The 15,928-nt window shown below is 44.3% G+C and overlaps 1 protein-coding gene across 1 annotated transcript; it reads right to left on the minus strand.

Annotated features, from left to right (window-relative positions):
• Positions 1-241: 241 nt before the first annotated feature.
• prima1 (proline rich membrane anchor 1) lies at positions 242-12,593 on the minus strand. The gene is made up of 4 exons (XM_055159468.1): positions 11,860-12,593; positions 10,888-11,029; positions 5,936-6,068; positions 242-1,791 (listed from the first exon to the last, which is right to left on the minus strand). The coding sequence occupies exons 1-4, from the start codon at positions 12,136-12,138 to the stop codon at positions 1,692-1,694; spliced, it is 654 nt and encodes a 217-aa protein (XP_055015443.1). The 5' UTR covers positions 12,139-12,593; the 3' UTR covers positions 242-1,691.
• Positions 12,594-15,928: the final 3,335 nt, after the last annotated feature.

A 15,928-nucleotide genomic window follows, 5' to 3' on the forward strand; every position in this document is an offset into this window, starting at 1 on the left:
AATCAACTTATGCACGTTGTTTCCACAGCTGTTTGGTATAATGCATAAATTGAGTGTGTACTATTGATTGCCATATATACATTAATGGCTTGCTCCAACAACATGACAACATTGACTTAATTCTAAATGGTTGCACATTGTTTCAGCGTTACTATGTAGAAACATACTGTATGTTGTTACACTGTACATGAATAACAGTCCAGAAGGCAGAGATTTAAATAGCAGTATTTACATTCATGCATCCATTTTCTCTCTCTCTCAGGGCGGGTGTACTGTGGCTAAGACCTGTGCATGTTTCAATGCAAGCACGACGTCACTTATTTAGACTAAACCTCTACTCACAGCCAGAGTTACCCCACTCCTCAGCATGCACCCACAGACAACAGGACAGACAGACTCACGGGAGGAGAGGAACAGGAGGAGAGACAGACAAGGAGGACAGAGGTGGGAGGAGAGAGAGAGACAAGGAGGACAGAGACAGGAGGAGAGAGTAAGAGAGAAAGTCAAAGAGGACAGAGATGGGAGGAGAGAGAGAGGCAGGGAGACAGATAGAGGTAGAGAGAGACAGACAGACAGAGAGAGTGAGAGAGAGATAGGTAGAGAGAGAAGGAGGGAGACCAATAAAGGGAGAGAGAGAATAAAGAGAGACAGGAGAGACAGAGAGAGGAAGGGAGACAGATCACACACAGCAGTCTGGTGGCTCTGTGGGACAGGCCGGTGACAGCCCGCCGGGGCCTCGCTCACAGTAACCTGAGCTCCGACTATTGGATCAAACTCACAAGGTCAAGCCCTGGCTCATGTCCCCTGTTTCTATAGCGATGGGCTAAGCCCTTGTGACACAGAAAAGAAAGATTGTCACATCCAAACAAAAGATGGCTGAAGGCATCTAGCTGACCTCAAGACAACAAACAACGCGATGGAGCACACAGCTGGAGATGACCATTCACACACACAGGGACAGGAGACCGCGTCTGCAGCCTTAAAGCGTATATCACACATGGACTACACTGTAGAAATGACTCACTTAAAAAACATAGAGATCCAGTGATAAAATAACCTCACCAAGTTCTTTTCAAGTGTGGAGAATGTACAAGACAGTACAAAAATAAAGGTGGATACGTAAAGAAAAGCATGACTGACTGGAGTATATTACACAGAGTCCTCATGGAGTCCAGGCCATGCACATAAGCACGCTCGCTCCTCTTGATTCCACTTTAGATTGCATAGTCCAATGAGTCCGTGTGAAGGAGCAGAGCTGTCAGATGGAGAACAGAAGGTGGAGGCTCTAGAAAAGGTTGCATTGTGTGTCAAAGTGCATGCATGTTTTGTTGTTTGTCTGTCCTGAGGCCCAGGGGACTGCACTGTGGTCTATGGGCTGCACATATCACCAGGCCTGGATCTGCAGCAGACTGGCAGACAGTCCTCTCCAGTCAGCAGCCAACCAGGCTGTCAGCTCCACGCGCTCTTACTGAGAGCATAATGTGCAGCCTGCTGGGCCTCTCCACATACTCCACCATCTTTCTTTCATTCACTTGATTTCTCCTGCCGTCTGCCGCAGCTTCCCTTAATGCTGAATGCTGTCGTTTCTGGGCAACATGCCAAGCAGAGAGGAGAGGGTGGAGCCCTGGTGAGGGGGCTGAGGCAGGACTGAGGCAGGCCTGTGTGAGGGGGAGTGGGGGTGGTGGGTCAGTTTATACCACAGTGTTGTTGGGGCTCATGGCCTTCATGTTGCGGATGCTCATGGCGTACTCCCCTCGACTTGTGCCGTTCTCTTCTATTCGAAGTGGTTTTCTGCAGAGACAGTAGGACACAGTGAGAGGGAGTGACAGACTTTTGACATCATATTTGCCCTCAGCTAAAGGCCAAGCCATTAACTAGACTTTGGGACTGGTAACCTTTAGGCTGATTCAATTTCTCTCCGCTCACCATTCCTTTCTAATAAGCCACGTGTTCAAAGGTCATTTTGCACAGAAAACATGAAGGACGATACAGGAAAAAGTAGGGATACTTAGTTTTCATATAAGCATTTGTATGTGTAATGTGGTGTAGCCGGCTCCCTGACTACTGCTCTGCTGAGTAAAAGCCAGCTGCCACACCATTCTCTTGGCCGATGGTGGTGAGGAGCAGTGTGAGTGAAAGAGCTTCTTTATGCACTCTTTATATTTGTCCAGTGTACTGTGGTAGTGCAGCGACCCCCTCAGAGCCTCAGCCTTATGTAACGCACAGACAGACCTCAATACAGTGTGGACACTCATTGTCCACGGGGCCCGTACAGTGCTTCAGCCGAGCACGAGCCCTGAGCCACATCTTAGCTCCGTGTCTCTGAAAGCTCCTGACCGCTCCAGCCCTCACCACTCCAGGTCAGGGACCAAGCTTTTTTTTTTTGCTTTTTTTTAAAATAAACCAATCTGCATCATGTCAGACAGACATCAACACAACAACTGAAATAACGAACATGAATATAAACAATAATAATATTTAACAAAAAAATTCAACTAAAGAAGAAACCTTGAAGATTTTCTTTATTGCATCAGAAAATATACTGGGATTCCATTAAGTCCACCATCAAGACCAAGCTTTTTGTAACATCACGAAAGGAGCACAGAGGGAACCACTTAAACTAAAGCCAATCTTCTTTGGGTCATATCACAGCACAAATGGAATTGTGATCTGATCTGTGAGACAATGCTATTTTAGTCATTTGGTTTCAGTGCCTCTGCGAGCCTGGTGAGCCCCTCTTATGTTCTGTTCGAGTGTATGAGGGTCTGAGACCAGGTGCAATGCAAATCTCGTCTTCAGCTATTTTTTCCCCTCTACAATCACACACGTTTATTTGTTCTATATGTCCAATAACATCAAGTCTATAAGTTGTCCGTCGTCAGTGGTAGGAGTTTAGATCTTTACAAACTGATTCTGCAGAGACTCAATGTGTACTTGTTAGATAGACCTATCCATTCATATGACACTTCTTGACTCAGTCCTGACAGACTACACAGTCCTAGTCTGGGCTCATGTAGAGCTTTTCTTGTGCATTTTTCTCATGCAGTTCTGACAGCTCAAGTGCTCAGATGTGCACTGCTGTTTGTTCAACACCTGTAAAACAATGGGCTCCCTGCTGTCACACTTTAAAATGGCTGCCTCTACGACATTACTAGGACACCACCACCTGCTTCAACTGAGCTCTTCTGAAATCAAGCCCATTCTAACTTTTATCCACCAGCAAAGCTGTGTTGCTACTTTTTACAATAACTTCACCGCTAGCTCAGATATACTTTGCCTTCATCAACAAAATCGGACTTGTTTCTATTTCCTTGTTTGTTTTTGTATATGTTGTGGCCACTGCAATAGCAGTATGTTTGTTAGACAGTGTGCACACCAGCGGCACAGTGTGATGAGTAATATGTCTGTGTTTAATTGCCTGAGGTTGCTCAGGTGATGTGAGCTAATGGCCTGAGTCCATGGCTAAAGCGTCCCTTAGGAGCTGAGGGGCTGAGGCCCTTAGAGGAGCCCAGCACTGGGCAACTGGGTCCATCTGCTGCAAGGCATTCTGGGATACAGCCTTTTCTCTTGGGGTACAGTTAGATAGTCCTGTCAGTGAAGTGTTTGAAAAGTGCGTGTGTTGATGTGTGGTTGCATAATGGATGTGAAGGGTCAGTGTGATTGTCATTGGGAGCAGGCATCTCCCTGACACTTGTCACTGTGCTGCTTGAAGGTGCTGTTTGTTTGTATCTGTGGGTGATCCCAGCTCAGACAGAGTGCCCGCTCCGGGCCAGCACACAGGCCAGTGGCACGGGCCCGCCGCGCCGACCTCTACCCAGGCCCTTCAATAATAGATGGCATGCTGTTGACACATGGCAGGTGGCAACACAACACTTCACAGGTTGGATGAATATTTCATAAGAAAGCTGTGCAATCACAGCGCACATTCCTGTTTGAAGTTTGGGAATGGATCATGCTGAAATTGGGACATGTGTTGAGCTGTTTACAATTACTCCAGCCATCTGGAAATCTGTGTAGCATGATATGGTTCAAAGAGGAAGATTTTAAAACATTGACTTGAAAACGGTGCCAGATTAGCTTTCAAAATGAAATGAACAAAAACGAGCAACACATTAGTGGTAAATGTTCACTGTGCTGACCGTTCTGTGTGCCTGGTGGCTCTTGGTCAGCTCCAGCTGTGAAGCATTCTCTGGACAGTGTTTGTGGACAGTGTCTGTGGACAGTGGGCAAAGCACTGCTAAAGAGCAGGGAGCTTGATCAGTGACTTGGTTGGAGTTGTTTGTTTTGGCTTTTGCTTTAGATGGCACAGCACCACAGACTGGAAGCGTGTGCCAATACTCTGCTTCCCCACACGCCTCCCTGGTGATCTGCACTTTGAATACAATAGAATGGACGTGTTTTTTTTCTCCTGACAGATGAGTGGCAGACTCCGATTATAAAAAACAGCAAAGGGCCAGGAGGGCTGGAGCCCGCAGAGCGAGGTCCTCAGCTGTCTGCGGCTCAGGCTTTGGCGTGCTGCCAGCTCATTTTCATTGGGAAAGCCCAGAGCATGAGGGGCTGGAGCCTATATATAACCAGTGCACTTTTCTCACTGACAAACCCTCTCTTTCATTGTTATTGACTCTGCCGCTCAATTACCGCCTGTGCTTGCTTTGCAGGACATTTTATGTTCTTTTCTGCTGCGCTGTGTATCCTGCTCTTCCGCTGCGTAGCCGTGGATCATTAGAGGATCCATGACAAATTGAAAAGAGTGACATTTTTCCTGCCCTGCTGCTATTGGCTGGTGCCTAATGGAGACCTAATGAGAGAGTGTGGCCAGAGCTCCTCATTCACAGAGAAGGGCAGAGCGGGCAGCAGGCGGCCACAGTCTGCTGTCTCCTGCTTCAGCTTCAGGACACGACCCACTAGCATGTAGAAAAGATGTGGACCACTGAATGACTCTGCAAATTAATTCATAAATAATGACTTGGGTTTGGGGCTAGAGCCCGAATTGCAACAACACTTTGTTACCACAGCTGCATTAAAAAAGTGCCCCTTGGCTACACAGAGGCTGGAGAATCACCATAATGAATTCCTGAGCCAACCACCCATTACTTCCGCAGCCTGACTTTGCCTATTTGTAGTTTACAGAAAGGAGAGAGTCCTGCTGAGGAAAGCCATATCTGGCAGACTCAACATACTGTTGTAAATATAATAAGGTATCATACTAAAGCTATTGAATGGCCATAAATAAAGCATGGAAGTAGCCCGGTTAAACAGTGGCGGCTCTGCACTGGCTCCACACGGCTGACTGAGTGCTTATGTTTATGCCATATTTTCTCAGGTGTGTAAATATGCCAGCATGATGTATGTATGCGAGTGCCTGAGCATTCTCTCTCTCTCTCTCTCTGCCTCAGTGCAGTGCTCCTCACTACTGTGTGTTTGATAAACAGCAGCGGCCATTATTAACACATGTGTCACTGTGCATGTGTGTCGTAGTGCCAACTCAATGTCACACTCAAAACTGGGTCTAGGTTGTGCTGTAGGCTACACAATCTCACAGCTTTTTCAAATGCCCTTTTACTTCTACAAGATGGACACTAATGTAAATTAGATGTCACAATTCAAGCACCACTCAGTATATTCATCTAAGCATATTGTGGTGTTGTGGTTCTTCTTGTTAGACATGTATTGCCTATTAGTTGACCTTTGACCTCATAGTGACCTAATCGGGTGAGCACACGGTCACAGCAGCCTTCTAGACCCTAGTCCCAGTGCAGTGTCCCACAGGCCGGATTACACATGACATGGTAGACAGGCTGTCCCTAAGGGCTCCTGTTTCAAATCCTCTTCACTTGGTCATGTTTCAGGCACACACGGAGCACCCCGGTGCAGTGGAGAGCACACTATGTGCTAACAGTACAAGTGGAGATGATAAAGCCATTGTGACACCCACCTCTTGATGGCCTTGTAGCAGATGATGACGGCTGACAGGAGGAAGAGCAGTGAGGCACAGCCCACCGTTCCCAGCACTATAAAGTCCATCTCTAACCACCAGGGCCGGACTAAGGGCACCATGGGCTCCACCACTACAACACACAACACGGCAACATTAACACATGTGCTTGGGTTTTAATTTTACATTTATCCACAATAGTGAGATGGAAAGGTAGAGAAAGGTTAGTCACACATTAGTAACGATGTCACATTTCTGATTGAGAACAATGAAGAGGACAGTGTTTCATACAAAGGGAGTGTAACGAATGGAGACAGATTAAACTTCCAATTGGATTGTCAATCCAATTGCACTGAGTGCATAGAAAGGAATCTGCACTGGCCAAACATTAAGAAGCTCCAACATGGACACACTGGAATGCACATGTGAAAGTAAATCTCCAGGGAGGCTGTACATTTTAAACTAAATTCAAATAAACATTTATGTGTGATCCAAAGTGAAAAGGTGACTGGAATGAAGTCTCAGGCTTATGTTGTTTTGCAAAGCAAGGAAAGACAGTCACAGAAAATCATACTAATCCATTATGATTACAAACACAGAAAGAGCACAAAGAACTAAGTCTTAAGCGATTATCCACTTGTGCCTTGTTACATGCTGAAGAGTTTACTCAGCCAGAACCATTTTTCTGTTAACCAAATGGAGTGGGTTTGTTACCGTATTCACTTCAATTGATTTCCACACAATCAATTCAATCAATGACAACATTTATCCAAATTGGATTAGGATTTATGCTTTACACTTCACTGGAGTGTGTACTTTTAAATTAGGATGGAAGGCAATTTCTTGTAGCGTATCAGCACTAGGAATGGGATAAGAGCTCATCCTGCTCTCCTCACAAGATCAAAATGTCACTTCTGGTTTAAAATGTGAGAATACAAGGCTAACGTTTACATTAGACAGCTGAAGAATCATGCAATAATCACATTAATCATTTGGCCTGGAACCAGTGTCCAATGCACAAGTAACATTATGATATTAAAATGCAAGAAATAAAACTATCACAAATAAAATCTATATATGTCTTGTATCATCCCGTGGGATAATTCTCATCCCATCCCTCATTAGCACCCATTAAATTGTGTTTGGATAAGGTAGTATGAGGTAATGCAAGGCGACCTGAGGGTGATTTGAGCTTGGCTCCATTTTAAGACCTAATTTCAAAGCATATCCTGCGATTTGTGCTTCCCTGTAAAACCTCACTATCCATTTGTCCATTACATCAGCAGAGAAAGTGTGGCAGGTAAAAAAGTGTCTGTGCTCCCTGAAGTGGGAAGTGTCCTTGCCTGTTCAGTAGGTCTTAGGTTCAAAGATATCCAAGCCGACTACATGAATCATTTAGGGTCCCGTCAGCATTCCTTAAACCAGCACTCTTGTCCACACCAATTACTCTGGGAAGGAAAAACCTGCTGCTCTTTCCACATTAGATCTGTAGAGTAAGACCACTCACCAGGAATCTTGTATAACATTAAGTGCATCTGCACCCTTGTGTCTGTAATGCACAACCAGCTCTCTCCTCCAAGCATCGCTCAGTGATCTGTGCATTTGAATATTGTCTCCCACTTTGCATGCTTTGCTATGAATGACTTACTGGGATTACACACTGGCAACAAATCAGTCTAGCAAACGCTCTTTTACAACCCAGCCAAAACGCAGGCATGGTTCTTACGGTACAGCAATACACATCATAAGACAGGCCCTTCTGAAATCTGAAAGGTTCCATTTTATTCCACATCCTGTGACTGTTGGAGGGTTTAATTTGGCTGGTGTAAGGAAGGACTTGGTTATGATAAAGCCCGCTCCTTTGAAGGCACTGGGGAGCGTTTGCAGCCGCTTTACTGACAGTTTTTCAGACCTTTAGCTCTTAGATATGGTCTCTGCCATTGTCCCACTTTCTCTTTTACATTTGCATATTCATTGCATTTAAAAGACTGTTTAAGGAAGTGAAAGAGAAAGTGGTGATTAGAATAAATGGCAATTATGTCCCTTATGAGGGAATTATGCATGATGTCTGCACCCTGTGCAAACACGCTGTGGTGCATTAGAAGGGCTAAAATAGGACTGTTATTTATCCTAATACACTGGCAGATATAATCAAGAGCACTTTTATATCAAGGGAGCAGTTGGTGGCTAAACTCAATGAAACACTGAGCCAGATCAGCTGATCTGCCCTCAGCAAAAACAACTGCTAACTATACCAGGCTCAGTGGGTCTTCTCTATCAGGCATAGTTAGATCTGTCAGTGGTCCATAAACAAATCATGTGATATTGTAAAGGACATGCTCTGCATCATGCGCCAATACACACAACACACAAAGTTCACTGTCCCTGTCAGGCTAAAACATCTATGAAATAATGCATGGCATCTCTGCTATTTTATCTCTGCTGCTGATAATTCATGTGCAAACACATACTGCCAAAATGTACAGTGTGCACTGTACGCAGAGTTTTCTATCTTGAAAACAAACTCAGAAATTATTTACTTTTTTGTTTCTGCTGCTTCCAATATCTCTAAAATGAGATTTAAGGACAGACTCTAATCATCTCACATTTATAAGCAGAATGTTCTGACTGTGGACTGATTGAGATTTGCCATTATAGTGTGTCCAATGTGTCCTACAGTGCTGCTCACACAGGTGGCTGCTGACGTGCCCTCATTCATGTGCGAGCCTTAATTAGCCGGTTAAACCCCCACCTCTCCTCAGTCAGATGGCCCTGGCAGCTCCATCCACTGACCTTGACAGCAAACAGGGAAAGGTCTATAACTCGGCGCTTAGAGGTAGTGGCATGGTGAGTCAGGGGAAAAAGGTCCAGCTAAATTGACCAGACAGAAAAAAATCATTGGAACTGATTGATTAAAACCTTTCCACTGCTGTCTGTGAGAAGGTGATGATGAACTACTCTTCCCTCCTCATAATATTAAGGGCTTGGGGTGAGCCCATCTTAAGAGTCACAGTAATAGCTCAAAATGGCTGCATCATCAGCAACCCCTGTCCCATATATCAGACCACTGTTCATTAAGGTGCTTGGGACTACATACAAATCATATTAACTTTCAGCAAGCGGCAAGTGAAATATGTTTGTTTATCATCAGTGCAGTCACACAGAGGAGGGAGGGATACTGCAACAGGCATTTCATTTGAAAGAATTACATTTTGTTTTCTTTATGTACAATTACGTTTGCAGTAGCATAACTCCTTTAGTGTGTGTACTTTTGATTAGCTAATGCACATACCTTCATGTGGTGTGCAGTGTTGTCCACTTATTTGGCACCACAAAGCATCTGCAACCTATGCCAACACACACTAGTTCTAAGGTGTAATAAACATCTCTCTCCTCTGGCAGGAAAAATAGATACACTTAAAGTTCCTCACTTACAGAGGCAAGCTGATTCTGGGGCAGCTCTGAGGCAGACTGACCAAAGAACACTGAAGCAGAGATCACACTGACACACTTACACATCCAAAATGCATATATAGACAGTTAAACTGGACAAATGTTTAAAACTGAGAGGTATTTGAAGGTAGGACCAGGTAGATGTAATGTAAGGTTATTTAAAGGAACTCTGTTTTTAAAAAGGTATTACAACAATTTATAGGCCGGCTATGCCTCATGTGAAATCTCAGAACCTCCAGAATTCCCTCCCTGAGCTGCAAAGGCTGCACTAGCACTGGTTCATGACTGGATTCAGGTGCTGGAGTTTAAGTAGAGACCATTGAGATCAGGGAGAGGTATTTTAGATTTAAACCAACCAATTTCAGCACTGAAACTGGCAACCCAGACTTATGCGAAGCTCATGTTGCTTTTTGACTGGATAATCATTTTGAAAACCAAAACACCAAATTGTAAACAACTTGACCATCATATGCAATGTTTCTATAATTAAGACTAAATCAGCATTACAATTGTTATTAGTAAAAGTTATATTTGATTTGAACCTGTTTTTTCACTTCGATGCTCGGGAAATTAAAATAAAAATTTTAAATACTGTTCCTTTAACACTGGCTAAAATATATGGTCTATTTTGAAGAAAAAGCTGATTTATGCAGTGCAAACTGAAAGTAGTATCAAGGATAGTGCTTTAAAAGTAAATGCTTGTAGTACAACAAATAACAACAGAGTCTCACTGCCTCCAGCTCAACTTCAAAACCAAGTGGTGGGTTCGGTTCATTAGCCTCTTATCTCTATCAAATTAAAGCTAATTAAATTAAGTCATCTGTGTTTTAATCAGGGGTCCTCCGGGGGGAAACCCTAGCACACTGATCCACTGAGCCTGGCAGCCCAGCAGGCGAGAGTTTCACAGGCAGCTGGGTACTCCCCAAGGGCAGAGCCGGCATAAATTAGGCCTACGTTGAACTGTCACATCCTGCTGGCTCTATCAACACACGCCACAAAGAGATGGAGGTGTGGTGGAGATCTCCCAGAACAGACTTGTTCACAGCCTCTCTTGGAATAAGAACGCCGTACGTTTACATGCACAGCTCAGTCGGAGCAGGCAGACAGCTCCAGTATGACGCTGTTGGTCTCACACTTTGTCTGAGTTTACATGAAAAGAATCAGCTATGCACTGATGGCAAATGAGCACTAAAGTATTAGTATTTACAAGAAACAGCAACAAAACCGTGTGCTTAGTCTCCTGATATTTGATCATTTATGGTGAAAACTTCCAACTGAATGCATATGTATCCATAACTGACTGAAAATGCCATTCCTCTACACCTGCTCCTCGTGAAGAGTTAATACGCCATAAGCTAAGTGAAGCTGGACTGGAGTGAAACAATGACTTGTGCTAATAACTTGACAAGGGCACTTTCATGTGTTGTCTGTCACTGGCAGCAGGGGCCAGACCAGCCCTGGTGTGGAGCAGACAGGTGTGAGCACAGGGTGTGAGTTACCTGGGGGGGCCAATAGCCGCGGCGGGGGAGGAGGAGGCGGAGGTGGAGGGAGAGGAGGATATCTTCTACATTGGCATGCCAGCTGGCACTGGTCACTAACTTTCTCCGCCACAGTCTGTGAGCATGACCTCTGGAGTTCTCCCTGATGAAACAGCACAGGACATTGTAAAGCACAGCAAACGTAGAAAACCAACATCTCCCTGCAGCACTCCAGATCCTGTCTTCCGAGCTGAGGCGCTGCCAGGACTGCTGCTGATGTTGTTTTTATAATACATGCAGAATAGTAGCACGTCTGTGGCTCCCTGCAAGAAACCACCCACCAACAGAGTGGGCAGCAGGCCGCCCCGAGGAGAGTGTGCGTGGGCGGACTTGGAAACTCAGGCAGATCACATTACACATGAACCCTGGCAACACTGTGCGCGTGTGAACAACAGCTCACCACTATCTGTAGGCAGGCAGCAGCGCAGGCCAAAGGTTAGAATACTCATCAGTGGCATATGCTGCTACAGGGATCCGGATGGGAATGGTGTTCTGATGAAAACACTCCAGGTTCCCACTACAAAAGACATGAGTGCTTGTCTGCCTTGCTCATGCATACATATCAGACTGGCTTTTCTTTCAAACAGGTGCCAGTGCTGCTGCTGACTCAATCTGCACACAAACAAAGCATCAATGTTTACTGCTACATGACTGACATCTCCCTGCAAGCTCTATTTAGTTTTTAGTTTCTAACTTTTTCCACGCTTCAGTGCTTGCTTGTGATGTGGGAATAGCAACATGTCATATCGTACATGACATGATTAGGTTAGGTTTTGTTGTGCCTCTTTTTTATCTGCAAAACATCAACAACATCAGCAAGCATCCTTCCCCGGCTCCTGGTGCAGAAGTGAGTGATCAAAGTACTTTGAAGATGGCATTGCTTTCTGCCTACTCCAGCTTGAATTGAAGATGCTGGAGGGGCACGGTGCTTACCTGGCATGAGAGTAAAAGCAGTGAGAGGAGGCAATGACCGAAGAAAAAAGGCCAAAAACTTAAAGTAAATGGCATTAGATCTTGGACCAGCATTCCTCTTGCGCTGTTCTTGAAGACACTACTAGGCAGCGTTTCCAGCAAATGAATGCAGTAGACATAGGCTTGAAGTGTGTCGGAAATCACCATCCACTCCAGCAGCGGTCTTCTCTGTGACAGGCGTCTCCACAAATACTTTATGCCACAACCATTTTCCTCTTGCAATCCCGTTGTGGCTAGCATAGGACAGGTAAGAGAGAAAGAGAGAGAGTGGGGGAACGCCAGCGAATCTCACATCTCGAAAAGTAGTTGGGACTTGGGAGTCTTGCTGGCACTCAGAGAGACGGAAGCGACCGGAATCACGCCGCTAAACGCACTCCTCCGATGTGCAAAGTGAGGGCGGTAGATGGCCCGTACCTTACGTGCTCCTGCGCTGCGAGCATGAGTGCAAATGGGCCGGCCAAGTTGAAGAGAACCCGCGGAGAGAGGGAGATCCGTGGGAGTATAGCGCGGAATGAGCTCGCATCCCTTTCTACAACTTATCTTTTAGGCTGAGCGCTGGATGGGCGAGTCCGGAGGGCAGAGGCGAGGGTTAAACTGGTGCATCCCCCTGTGTGCCAAATTACAGCGCGCTGTTCTGTACCGGAGCATCACCCTCAGCTCATCCTGACAGCATCCAACCTTCCGCTCAGAGGAAAAAAAAAGTCCCAAAACACACGGGAGGGGTGGTGCTGCTGCTCTATCTTTCTATCTCATACTGTGTGGTCCGACGCTGTCAAGTGTAGCCTACAATGCGTGGAGGCGAGTGCGTAAGGATGACGCGTACTAGAGCGAATTTAAGTCAAGTGCGGTAAGGGAAGAAGAGGGAGAAGAGGGAGAGAGAGTCCAGGCAAAGACGCCTACCGAGTGCACACACTGCCTGCCACTGCCGCGCACCCGTGCGTCAGGATTGGATGTGTGCTAGAACACTCGCCGCGGTCCAGCGTCCCAAAGTAGACTCGCACTAACAATGCTGATGCAAGCTGGCATTTAGCGCTCACGTTCAACAACAAAGACACTTATAAGATATTTATAAGGCCGTTTATTTTTAACCACAGCCGTATTTAGCTAAGTTTTTCACCTTTTAAAGAGTAGACGTAGAGCTCATTGACCAATGGCCCAAAACAAACATGGGTAGAGGATTGCATAAGATTGTTTTGGTGGTCTTCTTTACACTAGACTGGGCACAGTTATGAAATGACTTAGTAGATGGATTCCAACGTGACATACCCAGTGTATTGGAAAACACAGGAGGGATCTGAACTGGGGGTAGAGCTTATACATAAGAGGATCTGAACTACACATCTAGTGGGATAAGCATGTTTAATATCACCAATAGACAGCATATCTTGTAGGTGTTGTGTGCAGAAATACTCTTCTTTCCCAACAAAGTGACAGCTCCTTTTCGAAAAACTTTAAATCCCACCTAAGCCAGCTATTAACTCCAGATATCGATCAATGATTAGGATTTGTGCCAGCCTTCTCCATCACATGCCTTCACGAAGTGTAATAGGGTGCATGAACTACTTTAAGAGAGGAAATAGTGCAATCACACACGCGATTCAGACTTTCCAAGCTACTTTTTGGCTTACGTTAAGTTTACAATTTAAGCTTATCCATCCACTCCTTATACAGCCCTGTCCCACTATTGATTATCTGACAAGAGGAGAGGCACTACATCCTCCTAGTTCCTTCCTGCTGCCTCAACTCATTCCATCAACCAGCAATCTCCCACAACATACATCACGGCCCTTTTAAGGCAGATAAGGCAACCTCTTAATAAGATTGCTAGGGTCTTTCAGCAATATTAATGTGGCCAACATACCTAATCAGCGCTGGCGTCGCTAACAACAAACAGAAGCACGCTAGAACAACTTAAATCAAAGCCAAAGTTAATCAGGGAGTATTCAGAAGTCTTGAATGTAGCTGTACTATGCATTTCTGGGTGGGTGCATGTATAGCTGAGGTGGGGGAAAGGCATGGTGGAGGTTGATTGCCACCTAGTGGTGCAATTAGACAGCACAGAAGTTTCAATTAGGCAAATGACACTTGAGCATAAATCAACTTATGGATTTGTTCATCAGGTTAAAGCCGAACTAAGTAAAATCGGGTAGAAGTCAGTGGGACTCAGTGGAACACTTGGATGAAATAGTTTCCATTAGAGTGATTATTTGATTTTTATGCTTTTAAAGTATAATATTAGTCTGTGTGGTGGAGATGATAAAAGGCAGTCAAACCTCCTTGTCAAAGTCTGATCTTGTCAGATCTCAGAGGCTAAACAGGGCTGGGCCTGGTTAGTACTTGGGCCGGAGACTGCTGGGAATATCAGGTGCCACAGTAGGGCACCAGTGGCAAAATTGTGTCTTTGGGCAAAACACACATTGCCTGGTATGAATGTGGTTTGTCTGTGACTGTTGGTCGGAGGGGCTGATGGTGCAAACTCGCATCCTCACTTCTGTCACTTTGCCCCAGGGCAGCTGTGGCTTCAATAACTGTTTACTACCACCAACTGAATGAATAGTGCATGAAAGTTTTAAGTGACTTTGCGTGTCTGGAAAAGTGCTGTATAAGAGTAATGTTTTGTTACTGGTTCATTATTATATGCTAGAGATTGCATTTTTTTAAAATCCAAAGTTAAAACATAATTATAAGGCCACTGATAATATAATTTATGTGTATGGATTTGAAAATAAGTGTTTTTGGCAGTGTACTTTGTTCCTCATTCCTCAATTGAAAAAACATTCTGTGCCAGATGGCATAAAAATAAAGCACTATTGGGAAGTACCAGCACTAAGAAGTCCAACAAGATAGACGTACAGATTCCAATGTGTATTACCTTAATTGACAGTTACAGTAGGCTATAAATAGGAACTAGCACACAGCAGAATTTTTGACTCCCTAAAATAAAATGTAGCTTTCTTTGCTGACAGTGCAACCTATTTTTGACAAATAAACAAAACACATTGTAACCGATAGGACGCTAACACAAACACAGAGCCAAAATGTGTCAATCACTGTAAAGAAATAACTCAATTCCATTTGTTATGTATTGGCTCCAGAGCAGGGGCATATGGAGGAATGCTTACCAATCTCCCTAGTGGTGCAAAATGATTTAAAGAGTGCCCAGGGCAGCACTTTTATTCTTTTGTTGATATCCCTGCACAGTAACAGTATGTCAAGCTATACATCAAATTGCCAAAGTAATCACTTAAAGTTCTGTTTATTATATTTTATGAATTGCACATATGAATTGATATATAGGAATGTGTGTTGGAGTCCTTATGTCTTTGCGTGTGGTACTGTTGTCTCCAGAATGTCCACAAACATGCTGGTTCTTGTCCAGGATTGTGCTTGGCTACTGTTCATAGTTGTATGGAGATTTCATCAAGCCTAAAGAAAATAGGAGAAAGAAAATGAATAGAATTGAGGCCAAATGGCACACTATGTGACACAACAATAAAACACATGCTCGAGGAACTTCAAATCTTAAAATGCTCCTCCATATGATGATCTAATGGTAGTTTTCAAATGAACAGCTACCTTTTACCTTTAGTTCAGTTGAGATCAGCATTATGGAGTTTAAAAACATAGGATTACCACATGACATCACAAGGTGGAACAATGTTTTCTGTTTGAAAGAAGAAAGAACTCCGCTTAAGTATGCAGGATTTGTGTGTTAAACATTTGTGAATGAAACAACAACTCCAGGTCTGTAATGGGCCTTTTAAGCAAAGCATCCTTCACAAACCACAGTGCAAAGACAGTGTAGATACCTGACCACTCCTTTCGTTCAGCAATGAGATGTTATGAATGACCAGGTTATCACATCAATGCGTTTTCAATGGATTAAACTGACCACTTTTATTTATTTTTTTTTTATATTGCTGAACCTGCAGTAATCGGGAAATGGGAGTTTGCCTGGTTAAATCCACATTTTTTGAAGTTGAGGTTGTTGTAGATGTTTTCAGCTTGTCCAAAAAAGGGTGGAAGTAAA

This window comes from Boleophthalmus pectinirostris, unplaced genomic scaffold (assembly GCF_026225935.1).
Source record: "Boleophthalmus pectinirostris isolate CB_2022bp ecotype Guang Dong unplaced genomic scaffold, ASM2622593v1 HiC_scaffold_10, whole genome shotgun sequence".
In the NCBI taxonomy this organism is placed as follows: Eukaryota; Metazoa; Chordata; class Actinopteri; order Gobiiformes; family Gobiidae; genus Boleophthalmus; species Boleophthalmus pectinirostris.